Genomic DNA, 16,291 nt, shown 5'->3' with positions numbered 1-16,291 from the left:
TTCTCTTAGAGGACTTCCCAAGGAAAACATCCAACCTTTAACGATAAACATAAGTGTTAACCCTGACAAGGAAAAGTCAAGGACCCTGTGCTGTCTGCTGATATTACCAGAAATAGCAGGAATTACTACATGGCAGATAGCCAATGAAGATCCCAAAATAACATGTTTCCTTCAGCGTGGTGTCTGGTTTACAGTGTACATTGTGCTCTGCTGTATTTAGACTGAGGCTCAATGTGATGATGTCACAGTGAGAGGACAGCTGCTCCATCACAGCTTTACAGCTATGCTCAGCTGATCACATTTTCCTGGAAACTCAGAAATGCTCTTCACAACAAAGGCCACGCAGAGAAGAAGAAAAAATAATAAAAGAAATGAATAAAGACAGAGTGTTGATAGGAGAGTCGGAGTCTTACCCATGGTGGTAAATCTGAGGTGGTCAGACACAGTTTGGCACTGCGCTCATCCAGCTCCAGGAACATGAGCGCACGGCTGAGGCGGCTCTGCTTCCCCCGACTGATCCTCCTCCACCAGAACAACACCACCAGTCCTATCAGCAGCCAGCTGAAACTGAACTCTAAATAACCCAGCACATACACAGGAAAAATCAGCACGAATGTTTTCACCAGGTTCATCCAGGTCACAGTGAGCTCCCCGGTGGAGGACACCGGGCAGTCCTCGGGTTCGCTCCCCGGGGCGGAGGGCTGAGGAAAGTTGGGCACCTCGGTGTGACCCTGTCCGTTCTCCTTAGGAGGCTCAGCTCCCCGCACAGCTGTCATGTTGTCTATTGACATGTTGAATCTCCTCAAACAGTCCCAGTTTCCTGCATATTGTTCCTCCTCACGTTGGTTCACCTGCACACCACCAGCTCACAGCCCGCGGAAAAATCCCAGGCATGGATCTCTTCAGTTGTTTCCACGACGAACGCGATCATTTGGAAGCATCATGTTGTAATAAATGTGTGAGCATGTGAGCTGGTCCAGTTCATGCTACTGCTCACACTCCCTACATGAAGAATGGGCTTTTCCAAAAGACGCACTGGGATCCAGTAGTGCGCGCTCCCACTGGCGCTTAGAATAAAGAGATAACCAGCGACACCTGGTGTCCATTCTATTTCTGTCTGTCTGTCTGTCTGTCTGTCTGTCTGTCTGTCTGTCTGTCTGTCTGTCTGTCTGTCTGTCTGTCTGTCTGTCTTTCTTTCTTTCTTTCTTTCTTTCTTTCTTTCTTTCTTTCTTTCTTTCTTTCTTTCTACAACAACTGAATATGGGCAAAGTACATGATTACATTTTACTTCTCATCACTATTTTATTATTAATAATAATAATAATAATAATAATAATAATAATAATAATAATAATAATAATAATAATAATAATATAATAATACAGATATCAAGAATCAAATATATTATATATTATGCGTGAGATTGTTTAACATGCTCGAATACGGTATATTTATCATATACTTGTGGAGTTGTTTGTTTGTTTGTAATCAATACACGTTTATGGATACATCTTCTATAAGTTTAGATTTTATTGAATTGCAATAACAATTAAAAATAATAAATTATTTTAAAAAAACTCAGACACTTTACAGTTGTTTCTGTTTTAACAACTGTAAAGTATCTTAAGAATTTTTTAAGTGCTCATGAATAAAATGTATTATTATTATTATTATTATTATTATTATTATTATTATTATTATTATTATTATTATTATTTATTAAATGGTTAATGATCATTCCTGAAGCAACTTTCACAACCTCCTTTTTGTTTATGCAAACAATTTATAATTAGCATTTTAAAAATCAAAGTTTTAAAAAAAATGCTACGTCTAAATGTAAGCGTCATGTGAAAAATAATAACCACCATAATAAACGTGAAAACGTGGCTTTCTACTCTACGTGATCGGCAATCCCTGCTGCCGTGGGAACGACTGATAATGGATACAGTAGCTCTTGCTTCGATTAACAGGGCTGTTGTCATGCCGATGTGACGCGTTCCCCTTAGTTTCAACAACTGCGCATGCGCGTTGCAGGAAACTCATCATGGCGGCGGCATTTGGGAAAAATCAACGGATTTTCTGAGCCTGAAAAAGACCCGAAAAGACCCAAGGAAATGCATAGTGACAGGGTAAGGGTTGTTTTTTTTATTTAACTCAATATTACAAGGCTTTAACTAAATAACTTAGATACGTATTTTATCAAAGATATAAGGTTTAGGGACGCTTTGTACTGCCTCACTGTTCGTGTCCTAAACATATGTTCTCTGATAGAAATCTTTTTTAAACTATATTGTGTTCAGAAAATATCCAAGGAAGACACATGGAAACCTACTGAGTTAAGAAGACACATAAGGGTAACTTGATCTTTCTTATTTCTGGACACACACACATATATACAGTATATATATATACATTATATTGTTTTTTGTTGTTGTTGTTGTTGTTGTTTGCTTTTTGTCTATTCATTTAACTCTTTTGTTTTGTTTTCAACACTGTATAAAGGATTGTAATTATTGTGGTTTGTGTAGGATTCAGAACATGTTGACAACTCTGTGAGAAAAAGAGGAGACCATGAGAAGAAACACCGTGGTGGGGAATCCACCGAGAGACGACACAGAGACATAGAGCATGATGTCAAAAAGGAAGGAGAGAACACCAGAGGAAGAAGAGATGAGGACGGAGGGAACGCAGGGCGAGGAAAAGAGAGCTCACAGGACAGGAGGCGGGATAAAGAATCAGACAGGCAGAAGAGAATAGACAGATATGAAATAGAAAAGAAATATGTGGATGATCACAGAGAAAACAGGGACAGGAGGCGTGACAGGGAGGAACATCACAGGGACCGGGAAAAAGAAACACACAGAGACAGTAAAAAGGAGAGGACAAAGGGATCAGACAGACGGGAGGACAGGGAAAAGAGAGAGGAAAGACATAGGGATAGAGAACAAATGGAGAGAGAGAACAAGCGTGAAAAGGAGAGGAGGAGACATGAACGGAGTGGAGAAGGAAGAAGGGATGAGGCGGGAAAGCATCACAGAGAGCAAAGAGATCCACAGACGGAGAGAGAACGACATCAGAATGAAGAGGATAGACGTGATGGAGGTCAGAAGAGACACGAGGACAGAAAGGATTCAGACCGAAGACAAAGAGGTAAAAACAGCTGCGTGGTCATAATGTTAGATTATATATGACAAAAGGTGGACAAAGTAAAACCTTCAATGGTGATAAATCACCTACATTAATATCAGGATTACCTGTACTTCCTGTAATGTGTCTTTTTTGTTTTTGCTGTTGTTGTTTTTCTAAATCATGTATGTCCTAGTCTTACATTTTGCACTATTATCCTATGTTAGTATTTATTTTTGCTCTTTCTGTCTCTTATATTAGGTCGCTGCAAATGTTAATTCATTCTCTGGGTATAAAATAAAGGTCTATTCTATTCTATTATATCATATTCTATATGGATCAAACAGGTTTTTCATCCGTTTCCTTTAACAACTCAGTAGCATCACTATTACAAGCCCCATTATTCAACTAGTTTAGTGGTTCTAAAGTGAGGAAACCCAGAAAATGTCCAAGTGTTGTTAAGTTTATTAGGATCAGTTCAATATTTCTGTGTTTGTTTCTGATTTCAGATTTCAGTGACGAGAGGAAACATAAAGAAGAGAGAGAGAGAAGACACAAAGAGAGAAGGCATCATGTAAGCTAGAGATGCACGATATTGGATTATCGGTAAAGTCATTTAGCCGATAACAATATTTTTCCGGCTGACTCCTAATTGCAAATATCCAGTTGTTTGTGGAGTGGAATTAACGTGCAGAATTATGCTGCAGAATCGTTATCATGTTGATCTGCTGGCAATGCAGACATAAAACCAAGCTAGTAATAATTCCTTGTGCAAAGTAAGAAAAAATACATCACAACCTGCAACCTATCCTACTTAAAACACTTCCTACCTACTTATTTACCTATATTTTCGTATTTGTATTATAGTGGTAAAAACAGGATTTTCACAAGATCCAAACATTCTGTTAAAAAAAAATCTAACCATGTGTTTTAAAATCTGTAAATTCAGTGAATAACAGGTCAGATACAGTTCAGTTCTCACTTTGATTTTATAGAAATTCACGGAGCCATTTTATTCAGTCATATATGAAAAGATCTCTACAGTTTTTGTTTTTATATAATAAAATAATTGCTTAAACCTTTTTTTTTAACCAGGATTTGTGTCAGAGTTAATTGTACAACACATTGTGCAAGTCTTTTTTTTTTTTTTTTTAATTATAGATCAGACAATATTCAGTATATTACCAGATGTGTTATTCTCAATTTGAAACCAAAATACATTTATTTTATTTTTTTCCCAATGCACTTAAAAATGACTGCAGACATCAGATATATTGTCTAAAGTGCAACTTTATTGCTGCGATTGTCCTCAAGAGTTAAAATGCATAGAACAATCCCAAAATAAAAAGTAAATGAGGCTCTGTCATTCAACTATTTCAAGCTTTAACCCAGGTTTAAGCAAAAGTGTAACAGCTACTTCACAGTAGATTACATTTTCTGATTAAAAAAATCAGATAATTACATATTTTATAACATATAACATTACAATTAAAAAATAATAAACTCCTCCCATAGCATCTCAGCATAGTGTGAACATTAAACATGCCTGTGGAACACATATAGCCTACTCAAAAGGAAAACACATCGCGCTACGGTAGCCCACAAGGACGGAACGCGAAAAAGTCAGAAAAAAACAACTACAAAAACTTAAATTTGCAAAATAAAAATCGTTTTTTATCTACAAATTCGATAAATCGATTAAATCGATTTTTTTTTTTGCCCAGCCCTAGTATCGACCCTAAAAAAACACATTCCGACTTGACATTGTTAACTTTGTATTGATTCCATTTCATGTTTTCTCAGGATGAGAGACAGGGTTTGAAAGGTTCAGGTGAAGAGGTCAGACACCACGGCGATGACAGAGAGCGACGAGACAAAGACAGAAAACACAGAGACGAAAAAGACACGGAGAGGAAAAACCAGGAGCGACGAGGAAAAGAGGAAGAGGAGGCAGAGGGAAAACACAAACACAGGAAACACGGGGAGGAAGACGATGCTCAGAGGAAGCATCGTGAGAGGAAGCACAAGGAGGAAGAAGAAGAAGAGGAAGTGAAGAGGAATCACCAGGATGGGACGTCTGCTAAGACGTCAGCCACTGACAATGTGATGGAGGCAGAGGTAACAACGTTTACGCTGCTGTAAATGCTTAGCCATGCGTTTTAGCTTCTTCTCCAAAATGTGACTTTTTACAATCTAGGAAGTGTTTTCTGAAAACTGGAGGCATGATGTGAAAGATAAAGAAGACACAGAGGAGTCTGTAAGACCCCTCCCCACCACCCCCCTTATATATACTGGGCTTTATTGGCTTTAGAGGAACTCCTGCTTGGTGTTCTCTTTCTTTTATTGCACTGAATAAACTGAGCATCATGGGTAAAATTACTTTTAATGTGCTTGCATGAAACGAATCACCTCAACCTAATGCTGTGTATTTCAGTTGTAAATCAAAGCCATTTTCTTTGTTTTGTATGATTTTAATGATAATTTTAGTTTGGTGCATATTATTCTTCCACTTTCTTCTTCCCTAAAATGTGATCTATTTCTGTTATTTCTAATCTGTTATTTTTTATTTTTTATTTTAATAATTCCAACAGCTTGCCAATGATGAAGAATCGGCTGAGCAGGAATACGAGGATGATTTTGAGGTAAAGGAAGCCTTTTAGATAAAACAAGCGAAACATGACGTGTTCCCTGTCCATGTTTCATCATTATTTGTAACATTTTCCTCATCTTTTTCCATCGCATCCTCTCGTGCTTTTCATATTATGTTCTAAGAAAGTGGTAAGTCATCACAACTGTCTCTTTATGAATCTGTATTTACACACGTTATTTAGATACCACTCATTTTACTTGTGTCTAACAAGCTGTGTTGATTATGACTAAGTTTTAGTGTTTTTTTTTTAAGTATTATGCTACTGTAATTTCCGAACTATAAGCCGCTACTTTTGTCTCACACTTTGAACCCTGTGGGTTAAACGCGGCTAAATTATGGATTTTTCCTGTTTTTATAAGCTTCACGCCGCCACAAAATTGAGCTCCGTCATATTAGACCAGGTGGAACAATGTAATTAACATTAAATCATTGTAATCACTCATTTTGTCATGATGCACACTGCCTCGTCATAGCAACGAGAGAGACAGAGCGAGCGAGCGCCCTTAGCGTGCTTAGTTTTAATCAACAAAATGACATGAAGACTTTAGTGGACTAAATCTGTTACAGATATAGAAATAAACTAAGTTGTATTTGGATTTTGTCCCATGTGAATATTATAGTTTTGTTTTTGTTAGTTGAAAAAAATATGAATTTTATTTTGATACAATTTTCATTCACATGTATTTTTTTTTTTTTTTTAGTTAGTCATAGTTTCTTCCTAAAAATTGTACCGTAGTGGTTGAAAACTACAGCAACATGTTTCTATCAACCAAATATACACTGGTAACAACATTACATGTCTTGCGTTGAAATTACTGGGTGGATCTGTATTTGTTTGAAGGATTATGAAGATGATTTTGAGGATATGGATGAGGAGGAGGAGGAGGAGGAGGAGCCACTGCATCCAGAAGAAGATGAAAAGAAGGAGGAGATCTCACCCCAGAGGAAAAAAGAGATCGAAGCAGTTCAAAGGGCTATTGAAGAAGAGAACGAGAGAGTTGGAACGACTCAGATCAGACCAAGAAGAAACAGAGAAGAAGAGGAGGAAAGTCAAAAAGGCTCCACTGGTACGGTTTTACTCAGCAATAAGACAGATTTGTCACTAGAAAAGTGAACTTATGTTTATCCATGTCTATGATTAAACTGTAACTATCTAAACTATTGTGTGTGCAGGTTCTGAGCTAAACCAGAGAAAAGTCTCTCTAAAGGGGAGGTTTATGGATTTTGTGGCGGCAAAGAAACGAGAAGTCAACAAACAAGTTGCAACAAAACAGAAGTGCGTGGGAAAAAAAAATACCTCTAAATTTGCTCACTCATTTTTCATAAACTTGGTTTCAAAATGCCTCATCATTACGTGCCAGTAACACATTTTTTGTCGTCTCGCCACAGGAAGCGAAGCACAGAGCTACTTCGCTTAATCGACCTGGATTTCTCCCAGACTTTCTCCCTTTTAGAGCTGCAGCCCGTCAACGAGTACGACATGTACATCAGAAACTTTGGAACAGCCAACACCAAGCAAGTCAGTGGAATACACAGTCAATTTGTCTTTAACCCTCCTATTATCCTCAAATATTACAAACACATTTTACCCTATAGGGCTCAATCTGACCCCAGGGATATTTGCCTTCAGATATTGATTTTTTTGGAAAAAGTTTGTCCACGTTTTTGTATCAGACTCTTTGTTTATTTGTTGAACACATAAATAACCCCTTGATAGTGAAACCGTGACCTGTTCTCTAGAGCTTAGGTTCCCGAAGTGGGGTACGGTTACCCTCTAGGGCAGTGATTCTCAACTGTTTGGTTGAGAATCCCCAAAATAACACCAATGTGTGCGATATGTGTTCCGCACATTTAAAAAATAAAATATCATCATGATAATTTCATGCTTAAAGAGTAACTAAACCACTGCTTTCTACTGACCTGCCACTAGGAGGGAAATTTAAAAAAAAAAATGCCATGATTATGGGCGGGGCTCCTGGAGCAGTTAAGACACGCCCAGTCTATACTATAAAATCTCCAATGAACAATCTATGCTATGCTAACTAGCTATTACTCAATATACCTCTCTATTCACTTTTCTCTCAATCCAACCTACTCACTACAGATTGTAGAGCCCACAGGTGGTAGTTTTTATAAAAGGGGTGGGGCTTGTTTGTGACACAAGATGGTTCTTAAACGTCAGAAGATCTTGTACTCGGCCAATAGTAAAAAACATTTGTAATAGTCAGTTTTCAACCCATAGAGGGAAGTTACTCTGATATTTTACAACTAAATATGCAGCCAAATATTTTACTTTGACTGAAATGTTGAGAGTTGGATCAGGATTAATCAACAGCACTATAAAGTGGTTTGGGGTTTAGTTACTCATATCATTTGTACCCGTCAAATTTGGAAAAGTCATGAAATATGAAACAAACAAAAAAAAAAAGAATCAACTATTATTATTTTTTGAATAACATTGACCCTAAGGATAGAAGGAGGGTTAAATAATTAGTAAAAACGTGTTCCCTGTCAGGCTTATGTTCAGTGTAACGAGGACAATGCAGATCGAGACATCCAGACAGAGGAAGTAGAGACGTGTGAGAAGTGGACGCAGCATCCGCCAGAGCGGAACAGAGCCTGCGGAGGTAAGAGAACATGAAGATGGATCTACTGTATGTGTGCACGTTGGTTTTACTCCTTAAGCTCATCTGCTCTTGGATAGATCCAAACCTTTCTCAGGAAGTGCAGGATACAGCCAGAAACGCCATCAACTTTGACTCCAAGCGTCTGACATCATTCCTGCGTTCAGCCTCTCAGGTGTGGGGTTTAATCAGTGATAGGAATAACCTCCCTCTGAAAAATGCAAATTGTCACAGTGTTGTTTTTGTGATTGATTTCAGGTTATGGTTGTTCTGTTGGAAGATGATCGAGCTGAACGGAATTCACTGAGAAAGTTAAAGACACACGCAGACACCCTGTCTTTCAGTGATGGGAGTTTACAGCTCAACACCACATTGCCTTTTCTTCACGGTAAACGCTTTTTGGAGTTATGGTAGATGATGTTTGGAAAATATCAGAATTTCATCTAAAAATCTAATTTTTCTTACAGCATTTTTGAATTGTGCTCTCCTGCAAACAAATGGCTTTTTTTAAACATCAGTTTTTCCACTTATGGAGCCAATGAATTATAGTTAAAAACAAATTACCAACATCTCCATGCTGTCTAGGTGCAATATGTGTATTTTTGGATATTTGTCTTAATAACTGCCTTTAAACGCTAACATCAGCTGTGGTGTTTTGCCTAAAATTGCTTTGCAGCAGCTGTAATTCTGATTTATATTTTTTCATTTTTTTATTTCCCTTTAGGAAAAAAAAAAACAGTTTTCATGTGATGTTTGTATTTTGTTGATCAAAAACAGGTCGACATATAAGCCTGGTGCACTTCTCCCAAGTCCAGAGACACACAATGATGTCGGTTCACATGCGTATGAGCAAGGCCGGTGCAACGCTTTTCGACAGCTGCACCGTGATTTGCATCTGGAACATCTGGGAGCCTTCAAGGCCTCAAAAGATTCTTGTCTATGAATCAGAGGTCAAGCAGACTCTTGAAAAATAACGTATTTCAATCATCCTAAAATACAAAGAATTCATAGTTTCATCACACACATGTTCATCCACTAACGTACGTTACTATGGATGGTTCCAGGTGCAGTGCTGCTGTTTCAGCCCAGGGAAGGCCACACTTGTGTTTGCAGGCACGTCCGTGGGCTCAGTCGTACTGTGGGACCTGAGGGAGCACGCAAGTGACCACTACTCTTCAATTATAGAAGGGGAGGAGTGGAACTTCAGACAGCCCACTTTCTCCACTGGTAGGACCCCACAGAAGTTACTTTACTTAGGAAACAATGAACTGAAAACATTTGACTAAGGCTGAACGATTAATTGCATTTGCGATATTATCGCGATATCATAAAATGCGATTTTCTAATCGCAAAGGCTGCAATTTTTTTTTGGGTTTTTTTGTTCTTGTCTTGTCTTGTACTGTCCTGTTAAAGGTAGGGTAGGCAATTTTCAAAAGCTAGCATGATTTTGAATGTAGCTTTGCCGACGGCTCCGCCTTTACCCCCCTCGCCCCTCCCCTCTGTGCTCCGTCTCACTCACATGCACGCAGGAGTTCAGCTCATTGCTTGTATTGTGTAGAAATGTTGTCTCATGTCTCATTCAGCAGTAAGTAAACAATAAACTTTATCATTATATATGTTAGAAAACGTGACCAAAAACTCTGTGAGCTCGTGCATGCGAGGGGTCAAGAACGAGCAGGGAGACAGGGAGACGTGATTGGTTAAAAAAAAAAAAAAAAGTTGTTTTTTTTCCATTGGTCGAAGTTATGACAGGTTTACAGCTGCTACAGATGATGGATTGTCTTCGTTCCTTTTTCAGAGCACATAAGATAAGACAATTTCAACCAAAATCTTAAAAAAGTGTATCTGGAGAAAATCGCCTACCCTAGCTTTAAGTTCAGAGAGTGTTTAAGAAGTGCAGTCCACATGTTTACATGTATCATGAAATATGTTGAAGAGGTAAAGCCACAGATTTGTTTGCTTTATTGTTGTAATCTGTGCTTTAAAGTGTATATTTTATATTTATTTAAAGTTTAAATAAAACTGAAAGTGTTTATTATGAAAGATATTGATTTATTGCTTGTGTTCATTGAAAAACACATGACAAGAGGCCCTTGAAAAATAAGCGTATATTAAATTGCAATCGCAATATTGAGGAAAAATATATTATTTTCCAAAATCTTTTATAACTTTGTCATTGCAGACGCAGTCCTGGCCTGTTCAGGTCATTCCTCATGTGTGACATCTGTGGAAGTTCTTCCCTCCTCTGTTATAGGTGGCCAGAGGTTGGAGGTCCCACTTTTATCATCTGAGGGTATGGAGTCAATTACATCAGGGTTTTTTCTTAACATAAAATACGTTTTTCTTTGTGTTTATTTGATTCCTATTCAAGACACTTTGATAAGAATAACTGTATATTGTTAATATAGGCTACAACTTTTCATTTTTTTTTTTTTTTACATTTTGTACAATGGGATTTTTTTTAATGAGAAGATGTACATTGGCTCACAAAAATTTTGTAAAACACTGCATTTTACATCCCAAGTGTTTTTTTTTCCTGCAGATTTTATTTTGTTCATATTTTGGTCTTTTCTGTCATTCAGACTCATCAGGATTGTCTTTCCAGCTGGCCTCGCTGGATGAAAATGGGGTTTTGAATTTCTGGGTAGGTTTCTATATAGTTTTATGAACAAATCAAACACCAGAGACAGAAGAAATATATTTTAGGTTCACTTAAATAGGAAGAAACATTTAGTTTTTCCACTTAGAAAATATAACATGTTCACAAAATCATCAATTTGATTGTCTTTTTTTTAAAATGAAGTTGTGATTTTATTGATTTTACATGGAGAAAATAGAAAACAAACCTTTCTTCGTCCATTAGGTGGTGGTGGAGCTCTCCAAAGGGGACGAGGCAGGCTCTCTGACCGACCTAGGTAATGATGGTTTGGTGTTTCTCCATCTTCTGTCGTTTTCTCAGAATCCGCTGGTCGTTCTCACTCACGCAGACTCTCATTGCAGGACTCCGGCCTGGGGGAAAAGTCAAGCTACTTCACAGCGCCCGTCTGCAGACCGCTGAGAGGTGAGAGTGATGAATAGCCTGTGATGATCATCATTCACTGTCAGCCTCTGAGCTGAAAATACAACCCCCCCCCCCCACCACCACCACCACCACCACCACAATGTCTTTAAACCACCAGAATCACTGCTATCTGATCCTGTTAGCTCCACATTACGAGCTGTTGTTTGTGTTGTATTTTTTAATTACAATTACATCTTCAATTATCCACGTTCAATTACAAATCAATAACGATTACGTTGACCGGCTTTTTTTCCCCCAATTATCACTAAAATTACTCTTAGATTTTTTTCCCCTGAATGTCAATTATAAAGACGTTCTCAATTACAAAGAGCCTGAAATTAATTACCCCATAATGTGTGACCTTCCTCATGTGTTAGCGAAATGTTAGCATCTCTAATGATAACGCAGTGTGATGGCAAAATTGATTAATTATATTTACTCATAAATTTACTCAACTTAATGCTTTAAGTTGAAACTTTCCACTCCTGTCTTTGCGTGCTTTTCTTCAGAAGGTCAGTTGGCATACACTCCCATAACACAGCTCTATCTGAAGGCCAGACACACACACACACACACACACACACACACACAGAAATGTGTATGTGAAGTGGAACTTTTACCATCCTGCTTTCTACCATTTTTATTTAGTTGAGAATAAATCCTTTTTCACTTCTACATCAACTCTTCAGTCTGGTCTTCATCATTTATCAGCGCAGAGTGTGTTTGACAAGTTAAATACGAGGTAACCGTGAATTTAGCCATAACAGCAGTCATGTCAAACTCACGGCCCGGGGGCCAAATCCGGCCCTTTGGAGCATCCGATTTGGCCCGCAGGAGAGAGAAAACACGAATCATTCTGTAAACAAAACTCGACAATATTTGCAGGTATTCACAGTTTTCCCAGTGTTTACGTCTCATGATTTGCAGTCATTCATAATGTTACAGTCAAAATTCTTGCAAAATCCTTACATTTTCCTCAATTTTGACATAATATTTCACCTAATTAAATAGAAACGAGTCACAAAATCGAGGAAATTTAAAGTGAAGATCCTGTTGGGACTGATATCTGTCACTTATTGCTTGGATATGATCAGTTTCTTACATGTTTTGTATTTTATGTATATGTAGAAGTATAAACTAGGGCATAATAATGTTGAAATTATTAAACAGCTACATATTTGGCCCCTGAACTAAAATGAGTTTGACACCCCTGTGATAACGGGTCAGATTTGACTCATGTTTTAAATCAGCTGTAAAATACACACAAAAAAATATTATCTATGATGTAGCTTGTTTTTAATTTCTAGCTTCTTTATTTATGAAAATATTGGTATTAATGTATTTGGTGTCAGTACACCCCTAGATTTAATCTTTTAATGGTAAAATGATTCTCAAAAGACCTGACAGCTAAACTTGATATGAAACATATTTTAATAATTGTTAACGTTGTTCCCTATTGCATTTAATTCAATTATAATTGAGAATGTTGACATCTTTCAGTGCCAATTACTACTACAAAGTGAATTATCTGAACCGAATTACAATTAAATTATGATTATCATAACATTACAATTATAATTGACCCCAACCCTGGTTTTTCCCACGTTATCACTCAGCCCATCACCTCGAGATGCGGTGAAAACAGGGCCGATACAGACTATGCTGTTTAAATTCCTCCCAACAGACAGCAGCCATTTCTTCATTGGCACTAATATGGTGAGCGCTGTTTATTACAGTTTTATTTATCCCTCGGAGTGTTTAATGTTTATATGATCGTGATGCTGCTCTGTCCATCCAGGGTGCGGTCCATCACAGGACGAGTCACGGTTTAAAGGCGCGACCGAAGTCGTATCGTTTCCAGGAGGTTGAAGTACGACCTGTTGACGTCAGCTCACTACACTTTTCTCCATTTAAACCACATTTGTTTCTGGTGAGCATCTAAAACAATGTGTCTGCGTAGACCACCACAGGGGTTAACGTCTATCACAGCGGGGGTCACAAAACTATGTTTGTTTGAACAAATTGCCACATTATCAACATTCATGTCAGCATTTAGAATAATGACCAATCTGAGTGTTAACACAGGAACGAACAATGAGTTTAAATAGTAATTGTGTGTACATTTCTGTTGTTCTTTTATGTATTTTTCCTGTAAAAGGTTTGTTTTTTGGAGTCGTATTGTGTATTTATCTTGTAATTGTGCAGTATTTGAAGTAGTGTTATAGAGTTATTTTTTGTGTTTTTCTTGTTTTTTTGTGTACTTTTGTTGTCAGTTTCTGTATTACTGTTGTCGTTTTGTTCATTTTTGTTGCAGCTTTGTGTGTTTTTGGAGTATTTTCTGTGTTTCTCTTCTCTTACTGTATTTCCTGCAATGTCGTAATTCTTTATATTGTGTTAATGTATTCTTGCTTTTGTTTTGCATGTTTTTCTGTCATTTTTGGAGTATTTTCTGTGTTTTTCTTGTCTTATACTGTATTTTCCTGCAATGATGTAATTATTTATATTTTGTTAATGTATTCTTGCTTTTGTTTTGCGTGTTTTTCTGTCATTTGTGGTCTTTTACTGTATTTTTCTTTAATGTTGTATTTATTCATGTTTTTTTAATGTATTCTTGCTTTTTTGTCTATTTTTCTGTCATTTTTGGAGTATTTTCTGTGTTTTTCTTGTCTTTTACTGTATTTTCCTGCAATGCTGTAATTCTTTATATTCTTTAACATATTCTTGCTTTTGTTTTGTGTATTTTTCTGTCAATTTGTACGTTTATGTTGGGGGCCGCATGAAATTAGACCAAGATCCGCATGTGGCCCATGTCTGGCTTAGACAGACTGGCTTGGTTGAGAATAAACGGGGGCAAAAATCAATACCAATTACTTTTCTCCGAGTGCTATAGATTTCCTGACCCTGCTGAACACACAATAAGAGATTTCCATCATAGTAAACAGGAAAGCTTCAAATGTGTGTTAACGCCTGGTTAATCAGGTTGTTGGGGTGGTTGCAGGTGGGCTGTGGGGACGGCAGTGTGAGACTACACACAGTGGGCCGTGAGCAGCCTGTGGCACAGTGGACCAACAGCACAGCAGGTGAACCGGTGGTCTCACTGCAGTGGTCCAACACCAGGCCGTCAGTGTTCTGTGTGCTCGACGCAGCCTCCAACATCCACATATGGGACCTGTCGAAAAATGACGCAGAGCCCGTGTTCACTGAGAGAGTCCATACTGATAGGTAGAACACAAATAAAAGGATTCTTAGGGGGGAGAAATGTGTAGAAGTGATTTGTATCTCTTGTTTTCTACAGGGTGACGGCTATGGCTGTGTTCGGGGACTCGTCTTCCCAAACATATTCAGGAAGTGCGCTGGCACACGCATCAGGAAAAATAGTCCTGCAGTATTTCACAGGAAATCTGAGCGTTTCCAGCTCTGCAGACGAGGAGAAGCTGGAAAATCTGATGACTGAAGCTTTCTGAAACTCAGCGCCTTCATAGATTCCCACATTTTGACTGTTCTTTTGTATACAAGATGACATTTCTTAGTTTTATTTATTAATGAATATGACTGGAAGCCTAACTATAGAATATTTTTGATTCAAGAACTGTTGATTTGTTGCATATATTCAGAAATGTTATACAAAACATTTAATCACGTTTGGTAAGGTAAATATTTTTGTATTGTCTATTTTATTACAAACTGTATCCATATCTGTATTTGTGTATTATAATATTTACCCATATATATACATTTTTGGGGCGTATACAGTAGGTGTCTGTTGTTCAGAACATGGCTTTGTATTTCATTTATTTTCAAACAGATTAAATTAAAAAAAAATCAGATATTTAGCTAGAATTTTATTGATAATTGTAGAAATATTGTAGTAGGCTACACCATGCTAAAGTTTAAAATACATTTGCCCATATTGAATCTAAATTCAACAAAAATCTGGACCTAATTTTGCATTATTTACTTGCACTGTCTTCCATTGAAATGAAGTTAGATGTTTTTATTATTTTGACTGAAGTTGAGCTTTCAGTAGTGGGACCTCAGCTGGCTTTGACCTTTAAAGACCTCAACATTAGCACCGTCTACGTTCACACTTCAATGTACTAAATGAGAGCCAGATGGATTACCAGCCCAGAAAAGAACATTCAGACAGCTTCACAGGTCGCAGACTATTTTAAATATGATTAAAGTACGACTCTGTTTACCGTGCGACACGTGACTGGATGTGTTTTGCTTGCTTACTTCTTCTCCTGATCTAAAGCTGTGGATTTCCTGCAGACTTGATAGAACTTGCCATTTTCAACACAAGCATGGATTCGGAATACAGAACAAAAACCAAAATATGCTTTTAAATGCTACATGAAAAAAGAAATGATGACCTACCATCTGTTATTAAAGTTCCTGACATTTAAATAACAAATACATTTAGAATAACATAGATTATTCAAATAATTCAATTCAAAATACACAAATTTCACTACGAATTGATTTCAACAACTTTGTTCGGCCAGATGTTCTCCTTTCTTACTAAATTACATTAAATGAAACCAAGTCCATCCTTCACCCAAACCAGTAACTTATGCCATATGTGTCAAACTCAAGGCCCAGGGGCCAAATCCGGCCCTTTAAAGCATCCAATTCAGCCTGCAGACAGTAAAAATGAGAGAGAATATGAATTATTGTCTAAATTACCAAATAATATCTCAAATTTAATGAAACTTCACAATATTTTTAGGGGCCTGCAGCTTTCCTTTGCTTATTTCACATGAATGCAGTCATTATTTTTTTTTTGATTGAAAATTGTCCACAAATCTTGCAATTTCTCACAAACAATTC

The 16,291-nt window shown here is 37.4% G+C and overlaps 2 protein-coding genes across 8 annotated transcripts in view; one reads left to right on the top strand and one right to left on the bottom strand.

The window, feature by feature from the left end:
* Positions 1-1,045, bottom strand: part of esyt2b (extended synaptotagmin-like protein 2b) — a 65,280-nt gene extending 64,235 nt beyond the window's left edge. For 2 of the 3 annotated variants that reach the window (XM_028434184.1, XM_028434186.1), the window contains exon 1: positions 414-1,044. In XM_028434184.1, the coding sequence (XP_028289985.1) occupies positions 414-791 (378 nt within the window). In that variant the 5' untranslated portion in view covers positions 792-1,044. Of the gene's footprint in view, positions 1-413 lie in introns of all 3 variants that reach the window. The other variant, XM_028434185.1, reaches the window with a different exon arrangement.
* A 938-nt stretch (positions 1,046-1,983) lies between these two features.
* On the top strand, positions 1,984-15,664 carry dync2i1 (dynein 2 intermediate chain 1). 5 transcript variants are annotated; one of them, XM_028435000.1, is made up of 24 exons: positions 1,984-2,129; positions 2,301-2,354; positions 2,529-3,150; positions 3,636-3,700; positions 4,930-5,244; positions 5,324-5,383; positions 5,718-5,768; positions 5,899-5,904; positions 6,618-6,843; positions 6,950-7,052; positions 7,166-7,295; positions 8,292-8,403; positions 8,481-8,575; positions 8,659-8,788; positions 9,178-9,350; positions 9,465-9,627; positions 10,583-10,693; positions 10,983-11,044; positions 11,264-11,315; positions 11,401-11,461; positions 13,078-13,177; positions 13,260-13,391; positions 14,460-14,683; positions 14,757-15,664. In XM_028435000.1, exons 1-24 carry the CDS (start codon positions 2,022-2,024, stop codon positions 14,923-14,925), a joined length of 3,324 nt encoding a protein of 1,107 aa, XP_028290801.1. In that variant the 5' UTR covers positions 1,984-2,021; the 3' UTR covers positions 14,926-15,664. The 5 variants fall into 5 exon arrangements, with proteins under 5 accessions (XP_028290801.1, XP_028290804.1, XP_028290802.1 ...); XM_028435003.1 differs by lacking the exon at positions 5,324-5,383; XM_028435001.1 differs by lacking the exon at positions 5,899-5,904.
* The last annotated feature ends 627 nt before the right edge of the window (positions 15,665-16,291 follow it).

Source organism: Gouania willdenowi, chromosome 20 (genome assembly GCF_900634775.1).
Source record: "Gouania willdenowi chromosome 20, fGouWil2.1, whole genome shotgun sequence".
In the NCBI taxonomy this organism is placed as follows: Eukaryota; Metazoa; Chordata; class Actinopteri; order Blenniiformes; family Gobiesocidae; genus Gouania; species Gouania willdenowi.
Note: the sequence above shows the minus strand (reverse complement) of the source record. Positions and strands in the feature narration are given on the sequence as shown.

Coding starts and splice junctions, on each gene's coding strand:
- dync2i1 (XM_028435000.1), top strand. CDS start 2,022: ATGCGCGTTGCAGGAAACTCATCATGGCGGCGGCATTTGGGAAAAATC. Junction 2,355..2,528: donor AGTTAAGAAGACACATAAGG/GTAACTTGATCT, acceptor TGGTTTGTGTAG/GATTCAGAACATGTTGACAA. Junction 3,151..3,635: donor TTCAGACCGAAGACAAAGAG/GTAAAAACAGCT, acceptor TTCTGATTTCAG/ATTTCAGTGACGAGAGGAAA.